This window comes from Tachysurus vachellii, chromosome 15 (assembly GCF_030014155.1).
Source record: "Tachysurus vachellii isolate PV-2020 chromosome 15, HZAU_Pvac_v1, whole genome shotgun sequence".
Classification (NCBI taxonomy): domain Eukaryota; kingdom Metazoa; phylum Chordata; class Actinopteri; order Siluriformes; family Bagridae; genus Tachysurus; species Tachysurus vachellii.
In genome coordinates this window covers 20,576,266-20,594,490 of record NC_083474.1, presented here as the reverse complement: position 1 = coordinate 20,594,490, position 18,225 = coordinate 20,576,266, and the positions used below count along the sequence as shown (strand labels likewise).

Here is an 18,225-nt window from a genome sequence, read left to right as displayed (position 1 = left end):
AGTATATTATTTTTATAGCACATATATATTCATCTGTATATTATATTTATAGTACATATATATTCATCATTATATTATATTCATAGTACATACACATGTGTAAATTACTGTTTATAGTAATAGCCATATATTTTGTTACAGCACATATCCTTCTGTAAATCTGTATATTATGTTCATAGTACACACATATCTGTAAATCACTTCCATATTACCACTTTATTTAACTCTTGTAAACACTGTATATCCTGCACTTGCTACTATTGCACTCTGGTTAGACCTAAACTGCATTTAGTTGCCTTGTACTTGTACATGTGTAATGACAATTTGAATCAAGTTAAATCTAATCTAATCTAATCTAAATTCCTATTATATGCTATAACATTATACTATAGAATACTTTCCTATATAGTAAATATTCTCACAGTTTCTAACTATCTCTTTAATACCAGTTTCTGTTTGGCACAAATGCCACTACTTTACTATGGTAACAGTTTTTTTTTATTATTATTATGCACCCGTTTATCATTGTATCATTATTTATTATAGCACAAGTGGGTACTATTCACATTTGCTAGATATAAATACAGTAGTACTGTAGAGTATCATATTAATGGTCAGTGATAGAAAATGTAATTAGTAGAAAATTGTTTTGTAGTATATAATGATATAATGAGTATCCATATTAAATGGCATATTAATTACTAATACTAATTATGCTGCAATAGAATACTATTTACTTTGTTCATCTTTACTTATATTTTCTATTTAATGCTGTGCTACTACTTTACCACTACACTGTACAGTACTATTAACTAATTATAGCAATACTTTGTACTATTCAGTGCTTCTTACTATATACAGTATTACTATAGAATATTATTTTCTATGGCACTATATAGTACCAGAGGCATGGTAGCTGGTGATTGTCATGTTAAATTTACACCTTCAAGGTTGGAGGCTTGATTCCCAGGTCTGCCCTGTGTGTGTGGAGTTTGCATGTTCTCCCCGTGCCTCGGAGGTCTCCATCAGGTTCTCCATCTTCCTCCACTAGTTTAAAAACATACATTGTAGGCAGAATAGCATCTCTAAATTGTCCCTAGAGTGTGCAACTATGTTTGATGTACAGTGATATGAGTGGTAAGAGACATATAGAGTGAAAAGAGTTAATATATAGTACCGAAGAATATAGAATATTTAGCAGTTAATACAATTATAATTTTTACTACATCATACTATTTGCTGTAGAGCTGTTTATTATTATTATTATTATTATTATTATTATTATTATTATTAGTAGTAGTAGTAGTAGTAGTAGTAGTAGTAGTAGTAGTAGTAGTAGTAGTTGTAATAGCAGTTAGTATGATACTTTTATCTACTATATACTACTACAGAATACATTTTGTGATCATGTTTAGTTATTTTTTATTATGTAATGAAGTGCTAATATGGCTTACTATAGAATACTGCTTCATATTTAACTGTTTAGTAATAATTTTACAATACTGCTTATTACTTCAATTAACATGGCACTATTTCTATTACATAGTAGTATTTAATAAACCATACATTCACTACTTGACCTGATAGTAAGGTATTGTATGATTATTCAATACTATTTTGTTATGCTTTTTGCACGGTAAATAGTGCATATTCCAGGCAGAGCAAAAAGCGATATATATTGTGTGAACTTATGAAATACACTGTAAGGTCACACACATTCTTGTGTCACTCACTTATTTGTGTCCGATTAATCCCTTCTTAGACAAACTCTCCTGAGCTCTGACTGTTTGAAATTCCAGGGTCTGTGCAACAAGCCAAAAATGTGTGAGGGCTCCATAATGAATCCGAAGTCTCTAACTCGATCTCCTCCCACTTCCACACCTTCCTCCAATGATCTCCTCACTCAGGCCATTGACTTCATTAACCAGTACTACAAATCTTTTAAAAGGTAGACATTATCTAATTGTGCATATTTACAGTTAAGGGATGTTAATCAAGGTTGCCATGCTGAGCATTTTTTCCAGTCCATGTGGATTATTTTTAATCACACCAGCTTGGGAAAAAAGCCAATATTGAATTTAATAACTGTTGGCATCATTTATATCTTGAAAGCATGATTTGGCTGACAAGCCTAATCGCAACTCATTTGTATTCATCGTTTAACACAGCTCTAAAATAGATGAGCACTTGGCCCGGGTTAATGAGGTTGCTCAAGAAATTGATGACACTGGAACTTATCAGCTTAATAATGAAGAACTTGTGTTTGGAGCTAAGCAAGCTTGGAGGAACGCACCCAGGTGCATTGGCCGAATTCAATGGTCCAATTTGCAGGTTTGACACTTTTAAAGCTCATATTCAGCAATATATATATATATATATATATATATATATATATATATATATATATATATATATATATATATATATATATGACAATATTCTCTCCTCTTCAGGTGTTTGATGCACGGAAATGCATCAAACACCTGAAGAGGAGAGAATATTGTCATATATATATATATATATATATATATATATATATATATATATATATATATATATATATATATATATATATATATATGACAATATTCTCTCCTCTTCAGGTGTTTGATGCACGGAAATGCAGGACAACAGAGGACATGTTCCAGTTTCTGTGTGCACATCTTAAATTTGCTTCAAATGGAGGGAATGTGAGGTATGTAGAGTTTGATGATGCTTATTATTATTATTATTATTATTATTATTATTATTATTATTATTATTATTATTATTATTATTAGTAGTAGTAGTAGTAGTAGTACTAGTACTGGTAGTAGTAGTAGCCATAGTAGTTGTTAAAATCTTTATAGTTATATATAAAATCAAACAAACAAAAAAAGTCATATTACCAAAAAATTGGAAAGATCCTCTGTTTATAGACTTTATAGACTTTCACTTGTCTGAAAACTTACTCAGTCTTACAAATCACAGATAACGAAGAATAAAATCTTAAATAAACGTCACCCAACATAAAACTTTAACATATCAACAATTATACAGTCCCTCTGAAAGTATTGGAACAGTAACATCTTTTGGTTTTTTAAATCAGAATATGAAATGATAGATCAAAATGTTAGCTTTCGAATAACAACTTAGAACATGGCACCACTGGAAAGACCACAAAATTTTGGCGTGAGCAAAAGTACTAGAACAGATTGTAACAGAATTAAAGTCAATTAGGGTAAATATCCTCTAATAACTGGTTGCATATCCTTTGGTTGAAATGAGACGGCGACTCATTGACATCACCGAGCTGTTGCATTTTTTGATGCATTCCAGGCTTGTAGAGCTGCTTCTTTCAGGTGTTGTTTGTTTTGGAGGTTTTCTCCCTTCAGTTTCTTCTTCAGGATTTAAAATGTTGGTGACTGACTTGGCCAGTCTGAGGTGTTCCACTTCCCCCGTTGAGGTCCTTTGTTGTGTTGGCAGTGTGTTTTAGGTTTTTGTCTTCCTGCATGATGACATTTCTCCTAATTAAACTGGATTAATTTCTCTGTTAATGCTCAGACAGAATGTTTCTGTAGACTTGTGAATTCATTCTGCTGCTACCATCATGAGCTCTATCATCAGTAAAGATTAGTGAGAATGTTCCAGAAGCAGCCATGCAAGCCCGAACCATGAGACTACCACCACCATGTTTCACAGATGAGTTTCTTTTAGATCATGCAGATCCTTTCTATCTTAGCATTGGCCTTCTCTTGGAGCTTAATATTTGTTTCAGAACGTCTGTGGCTCACCACCACGTTTTTGTAAAAATCCAGTCTGGTCTCTGATTATTACTTCTGATGAGTGATTTGCATTCTGTGCTTTGGCCTCTATCTTTCTGGTTGTGTTATGTGATTGTGATACTTCACCCATGCCTATAGATGTTGTTGGCGATGTCACTGTTGCTTTTGTAGTTTTTATTCACAGCTTTTTCAAAATGTTATTCTCATCAACTGTTGTAGTTTTCCTTAACCAACCTGTTCTATATCTGTATGCTAGTACCCCAGTGTTTTCATTCTTCATTCATCCATTCATTTTCCACCGCTTATCCGAACTACCCCGAACTACCTCACGGGAAGCCTGTGCCTATCTCAGGCGTCATCGAGCATCAAGACAGGATACACCCTGGACGGAGTGCCAACCCATCGCAGGGCACACGCACACACACTCACTCAGGCAAACACACACTAGGGACAATTTTTTTTTCCAGAGATGCCAATCAACCTACCATGCATGTCTTTGGACCGGGGGAGGAAACCGGAGTACCCGGAGGAAACCCCCGAGGCACGGGGAGAACATGCAAACTCCACACACACAAGGTGGAGGCAGGAATCGAACCCCGACCCTGGAGGTGTGAGGCGAACGTGCTAACCACTAAGCCACCGTGCCCCCCTGTTTTCATTCTTTTTTGCCCATTTCTGATTTTTTTGTACTGACTCATAATACATAGGCTTTGCCATTCCAATACTTTTGAAGGTAGGTTATTTTGATATGTAAGTGCATCCACTATACAAGTCTATGTGAATGAGCTATTATTATAAAAACAGTAATGCATTATAATGATCAGATTAATATATACGTGTATATATAAATATATATGTTCTGACCAATTAGATTAGAGAATTAAACAGTTCTTTTTATTAACATTTACATTTACGGCATATGGCAGACACCCTTATCCAGAGCGACATACAAAAGTGCTTTTAAGTCTCTATCATTTTATAGGTCAGCTATCACTGTGTTCCCGCAAAGAACTGATGGGCAGCATGATTTCCGAGTTTGGAACAGTCAGCTTATTAGATACGCTGGCTATCAGATGGCAGACGGACGGATTATAGGAGACCCTGCTAATGTGGAGTTCACTGAGGTATCCACAAGTAACATAACATCTACTGTCAAATAACTGCTGTTCATTGATAGCAACACATTAATTTTTTATTGGCTTTCTTTGCTGCCTTTTTTAATTGAAATCACTACCTTCCAACAGATTTGTGTCCGACTTGGATGGACACCGAAGTATGGCTCCTTTGACGTGCTGCCACTAATGTTGCAGGCCAATGGAGAGGATCCTGAGCTGTATGATATTCCTGTAGAGTTGATACTAGAGGTTGAAATGGAGCACCCACAGTAAGTGCTAAACACTTTATAAACATTCCATTACATTCTTAATAGTTAATTAGAGATATGTGAAGCATCAATCTTTGAAAAAATTATAATCAAAATTTTAGTAGCAAATCAGTATGTTCATTGCCTGGCTCTGTTTATGTCAGACATGTTTACACAGAGCACCAAGACTCTTCACTGAAGTGCTAGGACTCTTTCAGTGCTTGGTTTCTACTTAAGGTTGAAAATCCAAGTAAATCCCGGGCTTTAAGAACACAAAAGTTCCCACTGCTTCTTCTGCTTCTGAAGGGTCTGCAGTAAAAGAATCGTTAAATCAACCAATACTTCAAAATTAAAGATCAAGGATAAGTGGAAAAGACATTTGTCCCTAATAAAACCACTCAGTTGCCCCATTCATTCGTGAGAAAATACCAGAATCACGGCATCACATATTAGCTTTCTTGAGCACTATGTTAATTTCAGTGAAGTGTTGACTGCTGAAGCCCATAAGATGCAACTATCAATATTTAAATCTACCAAAATTCTTCTAGGAAAGTCTGGCCACTTGACAGCCATCTTGGAGTAGTTCTTTTCAGTCATACAAGACCAGGCTTGTACAAAGCTTTGCGTAATTTTTCCACTTTGAAACTATTACATATTTTGTAATTGAAATGAACTTACTTGGTAATTTATATGGCATGAGCATGCACAAAATAAGCCATAATATGGAAGATTACAGTATTAAGTATTCTTTCCTGTTGCTGTGAGCCATGTTTCTATTTACTTAACATCCTCTTCTAAAATCACACTGAAAATCTCATAAGCCTAATGTTTTATGCTTTGGGAGGATACTTACATAATACAGCCACTAAATTAAATGCCCCCTTGCTCTACCCAGTCAGACTCTCTAACCATTAGGCCACGACTCCCCCCCCCCCCCATGCCCCCCACCCCCCAGGCTCATGTACTTTATTACGTATTCCCACCTTCAGATGAAACTACTACATTTATGTGTAGCACCCCTAGCGTTACCAGCTATAATGGGGTGGCTAACCTGAGCTCTTTTAACTAATTTCTAACAATCTTAAACCTAATCAATTTGTCTTATCTTTACTTTGAGATAGGTTCTATTTATAATTAAATGTATTAATCTACGGGGGCACGGTGGCTTAGTGGTTAGCACGTTCGCCTCACACCTCCAGGGTTGGGGGTTCGATTCCCGCCTCCACCTTGTGTGTGTGGAGTTTGCATGTTCTCCCCGTGCCTCGGGGGTCTCCTCCGGGTACTCCGGTTTCCTCCCCCGGTCCAAAGACATGCATGGTAGGTTGATTGGCATCTCTGGAAAATTGTCCGTAGTGTGTGATTGCGTGAGTGAATGAGTGTGTGTGTGTGTGCCCTGCGATGGGTTGGCACTCCGTCCAGGGTGTGTCCTGCCTTGATGCCCGATGACGCCTGAGATCCCTGTGCACAGGCTCCCCGTGACCCGAGGTAGTGCGGATAAGCGGTAGAAAATGAATGAATGTATTAGACTACCAGGTACCAAGAAATATGAAACACACTTCAGTCTTGTAAATATAGACACAACACAATTTTAACAATATTCACATTTTACTAAATGTGAAGTCAAATAAAATATTGTGCAGATCACTTTCAAAATCAAAAAATGTTTAAATGAAAAATATCAGTAAAATATACAACTTATTACTCAAACTTGGCCAAAATAAATAATAAAAGCCGGCAAAAGTAAATGAAAACTTTAGTCAGTCTACCAGTTGCAGGCCTGTACGTACAGTAGCTGGGGTTCGTAGAAACCAAACAAAATGGCCACTTCACCACGAGGGCAACAAACGGAAAAATGGTACCTTGATGAAGATGGTACCTGGATGCACACCTTGCTCGCATCTGAAAGAAAAAGGTCACTGGAGAACACAAACAGAGCTTGGATGCTTCACGGGATACTCCTTCACCACACGTAGTCCTTGCTAGTTGAGCTAGCTATCCGCCAGTCCATTAGCCAAGTTCATGCACATGATCCACATGCACATAATCCACAACTTAAGTTTCCATTCGTCAGAGGCGATGTAAACATCTTTCTGATGTTGTTACCACTCCAAACAGAAACTATCGCTACACAGGGTTAGGGTTGAACACCTAATTAGCTTCATTACACTAATTAAAGAACAGGTCGTACTTTTTAATTCAGCAGCTCTGTTGTCTCACTCTCCCTCCTTTTTTCTCTCACGCTCTCTCTCTGCTCCATGCGCACCCAGCATGCATCCATCATCATGTGACACATAAACTTAATAAAACTTAAACAAAATACAAGTTCTTTTTTAAATACTTTTTCCCAGCATATTTATATTATTTAAACAAAAAAAGCATTTAACAAATAATTAATTATTTTTACTTACGGTTAACTTATACAGATGTCACGTGACCTTGTTACATCACCTCATTGCTGGCCAATGAAATGACTTTCATAACATTAATTTGTAAAACTATTTATATGGAATTCAAACAATGTCTTTAGCATAAAGGTATAAATCAAAAACAAACACCCATAACTTTATCTGGGTTACATATGGCATTTGGAGACACCCTTATCCAGAGCGACTTACATTTATCTCATTTATACAGCTAAGTAATTAAGGGTTAAGGGCCTTGCTCAGGGGCCCAGCAGTGGCAGCTTGGTGGCACTAGGATTCAAACTCAGGACCTTCTGATCAGTATATCAACACCTTAACCACTAGGCTACAACATCCCCAATACTAAGAGTAGATATGTACTTCAGGGATGAACATTAGATTTTGGGTGGCTAACCTAAATAGTAAAAACAGAAAATATATAATATAGGTGAAACAAAAAAAAATAAATGTTATTTAAACTCTACAGCTTCCACACAATATATATTTACCAGAAAGTACAGATGACAGTAGCTGAGTTCTGTAGGTAGAAAGTGAATATCACTTTGGTCAGGTCAGATGGTACTTCTCTGATGGGAAGGTTCCTTGAGTCTGTAGCGCCTTGCCCTGAGTACCTTATGCTGATTAATGTATATTTTTTCAATTCAGTTATAAGTGGTTCAAAGATCTGAACCTTAGATGGTATGCAGTACCTGCAGTGTCCAACATGTTGCTGGAGATTGGTGGTCTTGAGTTCACAGCATGCCCCTTCAATGGTTGGTACATGGGCACTGAGATTGGTGTAAGGGACTTCTGTGATACTCAGCGCTACAACATTCTGGAGGTAAATCATTTCCCTCAGTGGTGGATGGTACAAGAGGTAATGTTTGCATTGCTTAAAACTAATTTCTATTTGTAACGCCTTCTACAGAAGGTTGGACATTGTATGGGGTTGGATACACACAAGCTGTCATCACTGTGGAAGGATGAGGCTCTGGTTGCCATTAATGTCGCTGTGATTCACAGTTTTCAGGTACAAATTAAATAGTAAAGCAGCTAAGATTTAGGGGCATGGTGTCTTAGTGCTTACTGCATTTGCCTTGCACCTTCAGTATTGGGGGTTTCATTCAAACTTCTGCCCTGTGTGTTTTCATCTTCTATCCATGCTTTGGGGGTTTCCTCTGGGTACTCTGGTCGCCTCAACTCAGTCCAAAGACATGTGTTGTAGGCTTTTTTGTGTGTGAGCCCTGCAGTGTTGGCACCCCGTCCAGGCTGTTACCCACCTAGTTTCCTGGGTTTGCATACAAGTTAATAAGAGAATAAAAATATAACATTTAGAAAGAGAAATGCAGTCATTTTTGCTTATATACAGTATCTCACAGAAGTGAGTACACCCCTAAGTGAAAATAGCCATTGGCCCAATTAGCCATTTTTTCTCCCCGGTGTCATGTGACTCAATAGTGTTTCAAGGTCTCAGGTGTGTTAAATTTGGTGTTATCGCTCTCACTCTCTGGTCACTGGAAGTTCAACATGGCACCTCATGGCAAAGAACGCTCTGATGATCTGAAAAAGAATTGTTGCTCTACATAAAGATGGTGTAGGCTATAAGAAGATTGCCAAGACCCTGAAACTGAGCTGCAGCACGGTGGCCAAGACCATACAGTGGTTTAAAAGGACAGGTTCCACTCAGAACAGGCCTCGCCATGGTCGACCAAATAAGTTGAGTGCACGTGGTCATATCCAGATGTTATGTTTAGGAAATAGACGTATGAATACTGCCAGCATTGCTGCAGAGGTTGAAGGGGTGGGGGGTCAGCCTGTCAGTGCTCAGACCTTACGCCGCACACTGTGGCCCACAACAAATTGGTCTGCATGGCTGTCGTTCCAGAAGGAAGCCTCTTCTAAAGATGATGCACAAGAAAGCCCGCAAACAGTTTGCTGAAGACAAGCGGACTAAGGAAATGGATTACTGGAACCATGTCCTGTGGTCTGATGAGATCAAGATAAACTTATTTGGTTCATATGGTGTCAAGAGTGTGTGGCGGCAACCAGGTGAGGAGTACAAAGACAAGTGTGTCTTGCCTACAGTCAAGTATGGTGGTGGGAGTGTCAAGGTCTGGGGCTGCATGAGTGCTGCCAGCATTGGGGAATTACATTTCATTGAGGGAACCATGAATGCCAACATGTACTGTGACATACTGAAGCAGAGCATGATCCCCTACCTTTGCCCACAGGACAGTATTCCAACATGATAACGAGCCCAAACACACTTCGAAGAAGACCACTGCCTTGCTAAAGTAGCTGAGGGTAAAGGTGATGGACTGGCTAAGAATGTCTTCAGGCCTAAACCCTATTGAGCATCTGTGGGGCATCCTCAAATGGAAAGTGGAGGACCGCAAGGTTTCTAACATCCACCAGCTCTGTGATGTCTTCATGGAGGAGTGGAAAAGGACTCCAGTGGCAACCTGTGATGCTCTGGTGAACTCCATGGCCAAGAGGGTTAAGGCAGTAATAGAAGATAATGGTGGCCACACAAAATATTGACACATTTTGCCAAGTTTGGACATTTTCAATTAGGGGTGTACTCACTTTAGTGGCCAGCGGTTTAGACATTAATGGCTGTGTGTTGAGTTATTTTGAGGGGACAGCAAATGTACACTGCTATACAAGCTGTACACTCACTAGTTTACACTGTAGAAATGTGTCGTTTCACATAAAAAGATGTAATAAAATATTTACAAAAATGTGAGGGGTGCACTTACTTCTGAGAGATACTGAAGTTTTGTCTTTCCCCTCAAATTTTCATTATACAGTACACGTTCATGAGGTGTAACAATATCAGTAGCTGATTTAAAACTTGCAAATGCAAGTAAATTTAGCTGACCAAATCCAAGTGAATACAAATTTTATAGTCAGTTACTTGATTTGTTACCTTAAAAGGTTCGATTAAGTTAAAACAAACCATATTTCGTCGCTGTCAGGCGGAATCCTCGTATCACCAAAACCGTTATTTTTCAGGAAATGAAAAAACACCTTACCTTATCTGCAGTGCACAGGGTTTAGTCTGCGTTGCCGTGGATTGTCTTGCGCTAAATTCCTGTCCTCAGACAAGCACCAGAACTAGCGGGGGTCAAGATTTTTTTTTCTTTGAGCCCAGTGTTTAGAAGACATTTACCTCAGAAGACGTGTTGATTCGTTGCGACTCTTCTTGAGGAGAAATATGCCGTGAAGCTCTCCCGCGGAGTGAGGAAGAGGTGGACAGTTGAAGTGTCCAATGGAGTTATGAGATTTGCGCTCAAGCTATTTTCAAGACTTTAGATTGGTTAATAACTTGTAAAAATAACAGACCCACGTGGGGACTGACCAATAGCATCGATATGTGAAAAAATATGAAATTGACCAAATTTGGACATACGAGGTTTCCGCTCGATTATATATGGCCATTTCCGCCATATTATATATGGCCATACACTATTTATCATTCACACCAGGGTGGAAGTCACTAAGGTTTAATTTTTCAAATTAAATCATTGCTCACTTCCATACAAATGTTTTTTTCTGCTATCTTGTGCTGCAGAAAAATAAGGTGACCATCACTGACCACCACTCTGCCACAGAGTCCTTCATGAAGCACATGGAGAGTGAGATGCGTCTGCGTGGTGGCTGTCCTGCTGATTGGGTTTGGCTTGTTCCTCCCATGTCTGGTTCTCTGACCCCTGTGTTCCACCAGGAGATGATCAGCTACATCCTGTCCCCCTTCTATTACTACCAGGTGGTAAACATGTACATGGTTATTCAGAAAAAAAATATGGGATTATCATAAAACACAGATCCATTTATTTAATCTACTACTGATTTTTTAAGGAGTTAAATGCCTTGTTCTTGAAACTACAGACCTCTATTGTGATCGTCTTGTAATAATAATGATCTTTCCTTGAAGCCTGAACCTTGGCTAACACATGTATGGAAAGATAAAAAGAAAGCATTAAAGAAGCAACAAAGAATAAGCTTCAAAGGTCTGATAAGGTGAGTGAACTTTCCCTCTAAATCCGTGCTCACATGCTAATATCTAATCATTTAATTACAATGATTTGAGGTCTTTTTTATGTTTGCATGCTAATTATGGGTGAATTCTCTTTCTCCAGGGTGGTGGTCTTCTCTCAAATACTCATGAAATCTGCCTTGGTTAAGAGAGTGTCCTGCACCATTCTCTATGCTACCGAAACAGGAAAATCACAGACCTTTGCCAAAAAGCTCAAATCAATTCTCAGTTGTGCTTTCAATCCAAGGGTAATAGTTTAAATGGATATGAAAATGTTCCATAGAAACACTGTGGTATGAACTTGATTTCTGGCTTTATTTCTACTTTGTTTGGGATACAGATACTCTGCATGGAGGACTACAGTTTCCTGGAGCTTGAGAAAGAATGCCTCTTAATGGTGGTGACCAGCACGTTCGGCAATGGCGATTCTCCAGGAAATGGACAGGTATGGGCTCAATTGCTGCCAAGGATAACAGCAGGTACTGGTGAGAATCACCTGATAACCTTTGTGAACATGTACACACACGGTGAGACCTCAACATAGTAATGTAATAAGTGGCAATGATGATAGCAATAAGTTTTTTCCATGTCACTCATTGTTCTGAGTGGCGGTTATTGGGGGTTAATACATCTACAGTTACATACAGTACATGTACTGTTTCACAGCTCCTAACCATTAGGTGTGCTGAGAATCTTCTGGATCAACAAGATTGTAAGACATAGGAACAGTCACACAGGGGACATGTTCATTCATTCATTCATTCATTTTCTACCGCTTATCCGAACTTCTCGGGAGCCTGTGCCTATTTCAGGCGTCATTGGGCATCAAGGCAGGATACACCCTGGACGGAGTGCCAACCCATCACAGGGCACACACACACTCTCATTCACTCACACACTCACACACTACGGACAATTTTCCAGAGATGCCAATCAACCTACCATGCATGTCTTTGGACCGGGGAAGGAAACCGGAGTACCCGGAGGAAACCCCCGAGGCACGGGGAGAACATGCAAACTCCACACACACAAGGTGGAGGCGGGAATCGAACCCCCAACCCTGGAGGTGTGAGGCGAACGTGCTAACCACTAAGCCACTGTGCCCCCTATAATGCATATTTAATCTGTTTTTTTTTCCCTTTTGAAGATGTTCAAGAAGTACCTTTTCAGTACTAAAAATCTCAAAAACAAACTCAGGTTAGTATTCTCTGACAATACAAAAGGTTTTTTGTCTTTTTTAAAACTGATTATTTGAATAGTCTCTTTCTATTATGCAGGTACTGTGTTTTTGGCCTCGGCTCTCGCATGTACCCGCAGTTTTGTGCATTTGCCCATGCAGTAGATGATAAGCTTGGAGAACTGGGAGCTAAACGAGTGGCTTCAATAGGAGAGGGTGATGAGCTCAATGGGCAAGAAGAGTCTTTCTCCGTCTGGGCTTGCACCGTGTTCAAGGTTCACTGGTCACCTTTAGTAAACAAAACAAAAAAAATCACATTTTACGGCAATTGCTTGTGGTTTATAAACATGGTTTACATTTATAGGCAGCGTGTGAGGAATTTGGCATCGAGAGTCATGTCACATGGGTGGAGCATCTAACAGACAACTGGGACCCACTGAGACACAGAGTGCAGCCTGACGGCGGCTCCTTTGAACGCATGAAGGGTATCTTGTGTCATTTATTGAACGTTTTCAATGCTGGTGCGATTTCCTTTTTAATAATTGGCAAAATATTATAAAATCTAAAATGTCTGGTCTGTTGTGTAAACTCACAGCTCTCTCGGCTCTCCATTCTAAGACTGTGATTAGTATGAAGCTAAAGAGAAGAAAGAACCTACACAGCTCAAGATCAAGGTTGTCCGTCAAACCTGACACTATCTAACTGAATTCATTTCAAAGGGTTCTTTTTATTTTTTTTATTTTGCTTTGTCATGTGCCATTGTTTTCAGTCACTGTACTATACTGGTTGAACTGGAGGTTGACGATGTCAAAAAAGAGTCCTTGAATTATGCTCCTGGTGACCATGTGGGAGTTTTCCCAGGGAATTCACCAGAGTTGGTGATGGGCATTCTGAAGCACCTCCCTAATGCCCCCCCCACCAATCAGAGTGTCCAACTTGAATACCTTCCTGAGTCTTGCTATGGTAAATAGTCTGTATTATTCAAGTTACAATGCACAATTATAAACTCCTGGGGAATTCTGCTGTGCAGTATGTTCTGCTTTATTCTGCAGGTAGCGCAAAGTGGCAAACAAATTCACGTATCCCTGCATGCCCTCTGGCCAAGGCTCTTACATACCTCTTGGATATCACCACCCCACCATCTCAAAGCTTCTTGCACAAGCTCTCGCACATGACTAAGCAGGTAGATGACAGACAGCGCCTGCTAGCTCTTGCAAAGGTAACTCTGTTTGGTGATGACTCAATAATACACTCCATACAATGTGGTTATATGCTTATAGAGTGGAGATACCATGTTAGCGTTATATAAGTGTTACAAATTTGTTATAAGATTATTTAAAGTATTGCTTAAATCCTGGAACTATTAGCAAGGCAAAACCAATTCATTTGTTTTTGCTATCAGCTGAAAATATTTGGGTTCGAGAGACAAAAATGACTGTGAGTTATGACTTTGGTGTATAGAACAAACAGACAAATTGGCCTTGCCTTTCCAATAGGCTCGGAGGGGATTGTATAACATGCTGTTAAATTGTTGATGTGGTTTATTATCATAAATCTTCGATACTTATTGGATAAACAGGTCCAGTATTCTATCTGATTATGCAACACGATGAATGTTTTTTTTTTTTGTTTTTGTATTTTTTACTTATAAATAATGGCACCTTAGGGGGGCACGGTGGCTTAGTGGTTAGCACGTTCGCCTCACACCTCCAGGGTTGGGGGTTCGATTCCCGCCTCCACCTTGTGTGTGTGGAGTTTGCATGTTCTCCCTGTGCCTCGGGGGTTTCCTCCGGGTACTCCGGTTTCCTTCCCCGGTCCCAAGACATGCATGGTAGGTTGATTGGCATCTCTGAATGAGAGTGAGAGTGTGTGAATGAGAGTGTGTGTGTGCCCTGCGATGGGTTGGCACTCCGTCCAGGGTGTATCCTGCCTTGATGCCCGATGACGCCTGAGGCACAGGCTCCCCGTGACCCGAGGTAGTTTGGATAAGCGGTAGAAGATGAGTGAGTGAGTGAGTGAGTGAGTAATGGCACCTTTCTGCAGGACTTCAAGTGTTACTCAGAATGGAAAGCATTTAATAGACCCAACTTCCTGGAAGTTCTGGAGGAGTTTCCTTCACTGGAGCTCTCTGCAGCCTTCCTTCTCAGCCAGCTACCCTTGCTGAAGCCCCGGCTCTACTCTGTTAGCTCCTCCCCAGACCTCCACCCTTACGAGCTTCACCTAACTGTGTCTGTGGTCAACTACTGCACCCAAGGTAAAGGAAACACAATACTAATCAACATACACAGTTCAGAACCCAAACTATAAAAAAAACTATGAATTCTAACATTTTGTTTTATTTCCAGATGGAAAGGGTCCTCTGCATCATGGTGTCTGCAGCACATGGCTCAACACCCTCAAAGAAGGCCAACTGGTTCCATGCTTTATTCACAGGTACTAACTAGAAGTTCATTCTTAGAGCCTTTTCTGGCTTCACTGTGTAAAACATTATCATGTGATTTCTAGTGCTTCACATGTTATGAGACAGACATCTTTCCTTATTGGTTTTCTACAGATCCAGTGGGTTCCACCTTCCATCCGATCCCAGTTCTCCTACTATACTAATTGGAGCAGGAAGTGGTATCGCACCTTTCAGGAGTTTTTGGCAACAGCGCTTCCATGACATGAAAACAACAGGTACTGCCAGATCCACTTATGGACAATTATTTATTAGTTCTCCATTATATTAGTTAAATAGTTTTTTTTATTTTATTTTGAGGATGTGTAACTTTTGTCTGAAAGGCCTGAAATGCAGTCCGATGATGCTGGTGTTTGGATGTCATGGTGCAGACATGGATCATCTCTATAAAGAGGAGACTTTGTACATGAGAGAAAACGGCACTCTGAAGAGCATCACTCCAGCATACTCTCGCCAGGCTGGTCTTCCCAAGGTAGAGCTTTGCAATCCAATCAAACACTTGTGTAAAATTTTCTCTGCCGTATATTTGTGACGTGACATACAGCTAAGTACAGTGACCCGAACTCAGAATTTGTTCTCTGCATTTAACCCATCCAAAGTGCACACACACACAGCAGTGAACACACACACACCATGAACACACAACCAGAGCAGTGGGCAGCCATTTATGCTGCGGCGTCCGGGGAGCAGTTGGGGGGCCGGCCGAACCCACAACCTTAGGGTTAGGAGTCAGACTCTCTAACCATTAGGCCACGACTTCCCTTTTTCTATTTGAGACATGCTCCAAGCATTATGCTTATTTATCCATATCTTTGGCTATAGGTGTATGTTCAAGATGTCCTGAGGAAGCAGCTCAGTGAAGAGGTTTGGCAGGTTTTATACCAGAGCACCGGACACCTATATGTGTGTGGGGGCATGAACATGGCCCGAGATGTTGCACACACTATACAAGAGATCCTGGTTAATCGACTGGGGATAACTCTCTCACAAGCTAGGGAATATCTGGATCAATTAAAGGTAGGTTAGTTGCAGATTTTACCACAGAAAGGAATTGTTAAGTGTATATTTATTTAGTAGAGTAAAATACATGTTATTAAGCAGAAATTCCAAGGTGTTTTACATGACTATTCCATTTGTGATACTCATAATTTTAAAGTTGGACAAATTAGGTAAATCTAAAGAATGTGAAATATAAAACTGTATGCATGAAAACTCAAATCTGGATGAAATATGACTGATCTACATGAGGATAAAAATGTAAAAGTCATTTGCTGCTCTGGGGGGGTACAGTGGCTTAGTGGTTAGCACGTTCGCCTCACACCTCCAGGGTTGGGGGTTCGATTCCCACCTCCACCTTGTGTGTGTGGAGTTTGCATGTTCTCCCCGTGCCTCGGGGGTTTCCTCCGGGTACTCCGGTTTCCTCCCCCGGTCCAAAGACATGCATGGTAGGTTGATTGGCATCTCTGGAAAATTGTCCGTAGTGTGTGAGTGTGTGAGTGAATGAGAGTGTGTGTGTTCCCTGACTTGATGCCCGATGACGCCTGAGAAGTTCGGATAAGCGGTAGAAAATGAATTTAAAGTCATTTTCTGCTGTTTGAGGTGATTTTAGTTCAACTAGCTTATTTTGCAACTAGCTAACTTTAACACACACTATGTTAAAGGTTCCAAACACAGGTTCTAGTGTACATCCTGCCCTGCATATTTTTTTGGTTGTACCCAGCACACATGATTCAACTAATCAGCCAATTATCAGCCATTAACTGTTGAAGTAAGTAAAGTGTGTGTTAGTGGAGAGAACGTTTTGTTTGAACCATTTTCATTACAGTGTTATTTATTAAACACAAGCAATTTTCTTGCCTTATTCAGATTCTTATTATACCATTGATCTAATCATCCACATATGTTACTAAATAATAATGTTTTCTGTTTTGAGGTTGAGAAGAGGTACCATGAAGACATATTTGGAGACTAATACAGCTTCACCTTTGAAAAACAGAAGACAGCTGACTTGGGATATTTAACATAATACTGCTATGTGAACATATATCCAAATTTATCTTTTGTGCGGCTGAAAAAAAAAGAATTACTTAAAGAGTTTTGTATTTACCATTAATTTGAACATTTTCTATATATATTTGACATTTTACTCATTTCTCCACATAGCAGCAGGAAACGTCAGAAACTGACTAGGAATGTTTTGGTTTGGAATGCTGTTTAGCAGCGGTATTCAACTTGTATTTACTTTTTGAAGGCCCAGTTTATTAAATTTCATTCCATACAAAGCTTTAGAGCTATAATAGAGTCAACACACCTTGCAGAAGTATGTAGCCTATAGAAACGGAGATCGTAGAGATAACAATAAGTTAATGGTATCACTTCTAAGGTGGACTTAACATACAATTATGGAACCCTAACATACAATTACAGACAGTGTTGCTGTTCTTTTGGTTGCTCCCTGTTCATGGTCACCACAGTGGTTCATTTTTTCCGCATATTTAATTTGGCACATGTTTTACGCTTGATGTTCTTCCTTATGCAACACTCCTGTTTGTATCACGGCTCAAGACAAGCATTGAGAGTTACAGTAGATCTTCAGTAGCCTGCAGCAATAAGAGCATAAGATACTGCTGCTGGACCACCAGAAGAAATACAGACACACTAAACCCCAAAAATACTTAATATTAAAGTTTGTGTATGTCTTTAATTGTTTATCTGTATTATTATTATTATTATTATTATTATTATTATTATTATTATTATTATTATTATTATTATTATTATTATTAGCAGGAACAGCAGCAGCATAACAGTTACAGGTTACTGTACAGTGCCAACCTTGCTCAATAACCCTCTTATTTTCATATTAAACCTTTAGAAATAACATAGAAATGGTTTGTCAGACTATTTCTCTGTCTGTTATGTACCCAAATAAAAACTGAATTTTTAAGTCTGCTTTCTGAGAACGCTTCATTTGACAAACAGATTATCTAGCCAGAATGGTAAAAGGTTTACAAATCTATCT

At 39.3% G+C, this 18,225-nt stretch overlaps 1 protein-coding gene across 2 annotated transcripts; it reads left to right on the top strand.

Moving 5' to 3' along the window:
* The first annotated feature begins 1,800 nt into the window (after window positions 1-1,800).
* LOC132858417 (nitric oxide synthase, inducible-like) lies at window positions 1,801-17,867 on the top strand. 2 transcript variants are annotated; one of them, XM_060888750.1, is made up of 22 exons: window positions 1,953-2,331; window positions 2,604-2,695; window positions 4,747-4,888; window positions 5,009-5,148; window positions 8,196-8,370; window positions 8,458-8,559; window positions 11,104-11,298; window positions 11,467-11,552; window positions 11,672-11,816; window positions 11,909-12,013; window positions 12,716-12,765; window positions 12,846-13,020; window positions 13,110-13,230; window positions 13,341-13,419; window positions 13,515-13,708; window positions 13,798-13,964; window positions 14,789-14,999; window positions 15,091-15,178; window positions 15,300-15,421; window positions 15,527-15,675; window positions 16,026-16,220; window positions 17,137-17,867. In XM_060888750.1, the coding sequence occupies exons 2-22, from the start codon at window positions 2,640-2,642 to the stop codon at window positions 17,173-17,175; spliced, it is 2,736 nt and encodes a 911-aa protein (XP_060744733.1). In that variant the 5' UTR covers window positions 1,953-2,331; window positions 2,604-2,639; the 3' UTR covers window positions 17,176-17,867. The 2 variants fall into 2 exon arrangements, with proteins under 2 accessions (XP_060744734.1, XP_060744733.1); XM_060888751.1 differs by lacking the exons at window positions 14,789-14,999; window positions 15,091-15,178; window positions 15,300-15,421; ... (1 more) ...; window positions 16,026-16,220; window positions 17,137-17,867 and adding an exon at window positions 1,801-1,948 and having other exon boundaries at window positions 2,169-2,331; window positions 13,515-13,821.
* Window positions 17,868-18,225: the final 358 nt, after the last annotated feature.

Bases quoted from the DNA above. Each gene is read 5' to 3' on its own strand.
- LOC132858417 (XM_060888750.1), top strand. From the start codon at position 2,640: ATGTTCCAGTTTCTGTGTGCACATCTTAAATTTGCTTCAAATGGAGGG. The intron at 8,560-11,103 runs GTACAAATTAAA...CTTGTGCTGCAG, and splicing joins CTGTGATTCACAGTTTTCAG to AAAAATAAGGTGACCATCAC. The intron at 11,299-11,466 runs GTGGTAAACATG...CTTTCCTTGAAG, and splicing joins CCCCCTTCTATTACTACCAG to CCTGAACCTTGGCTAACACA.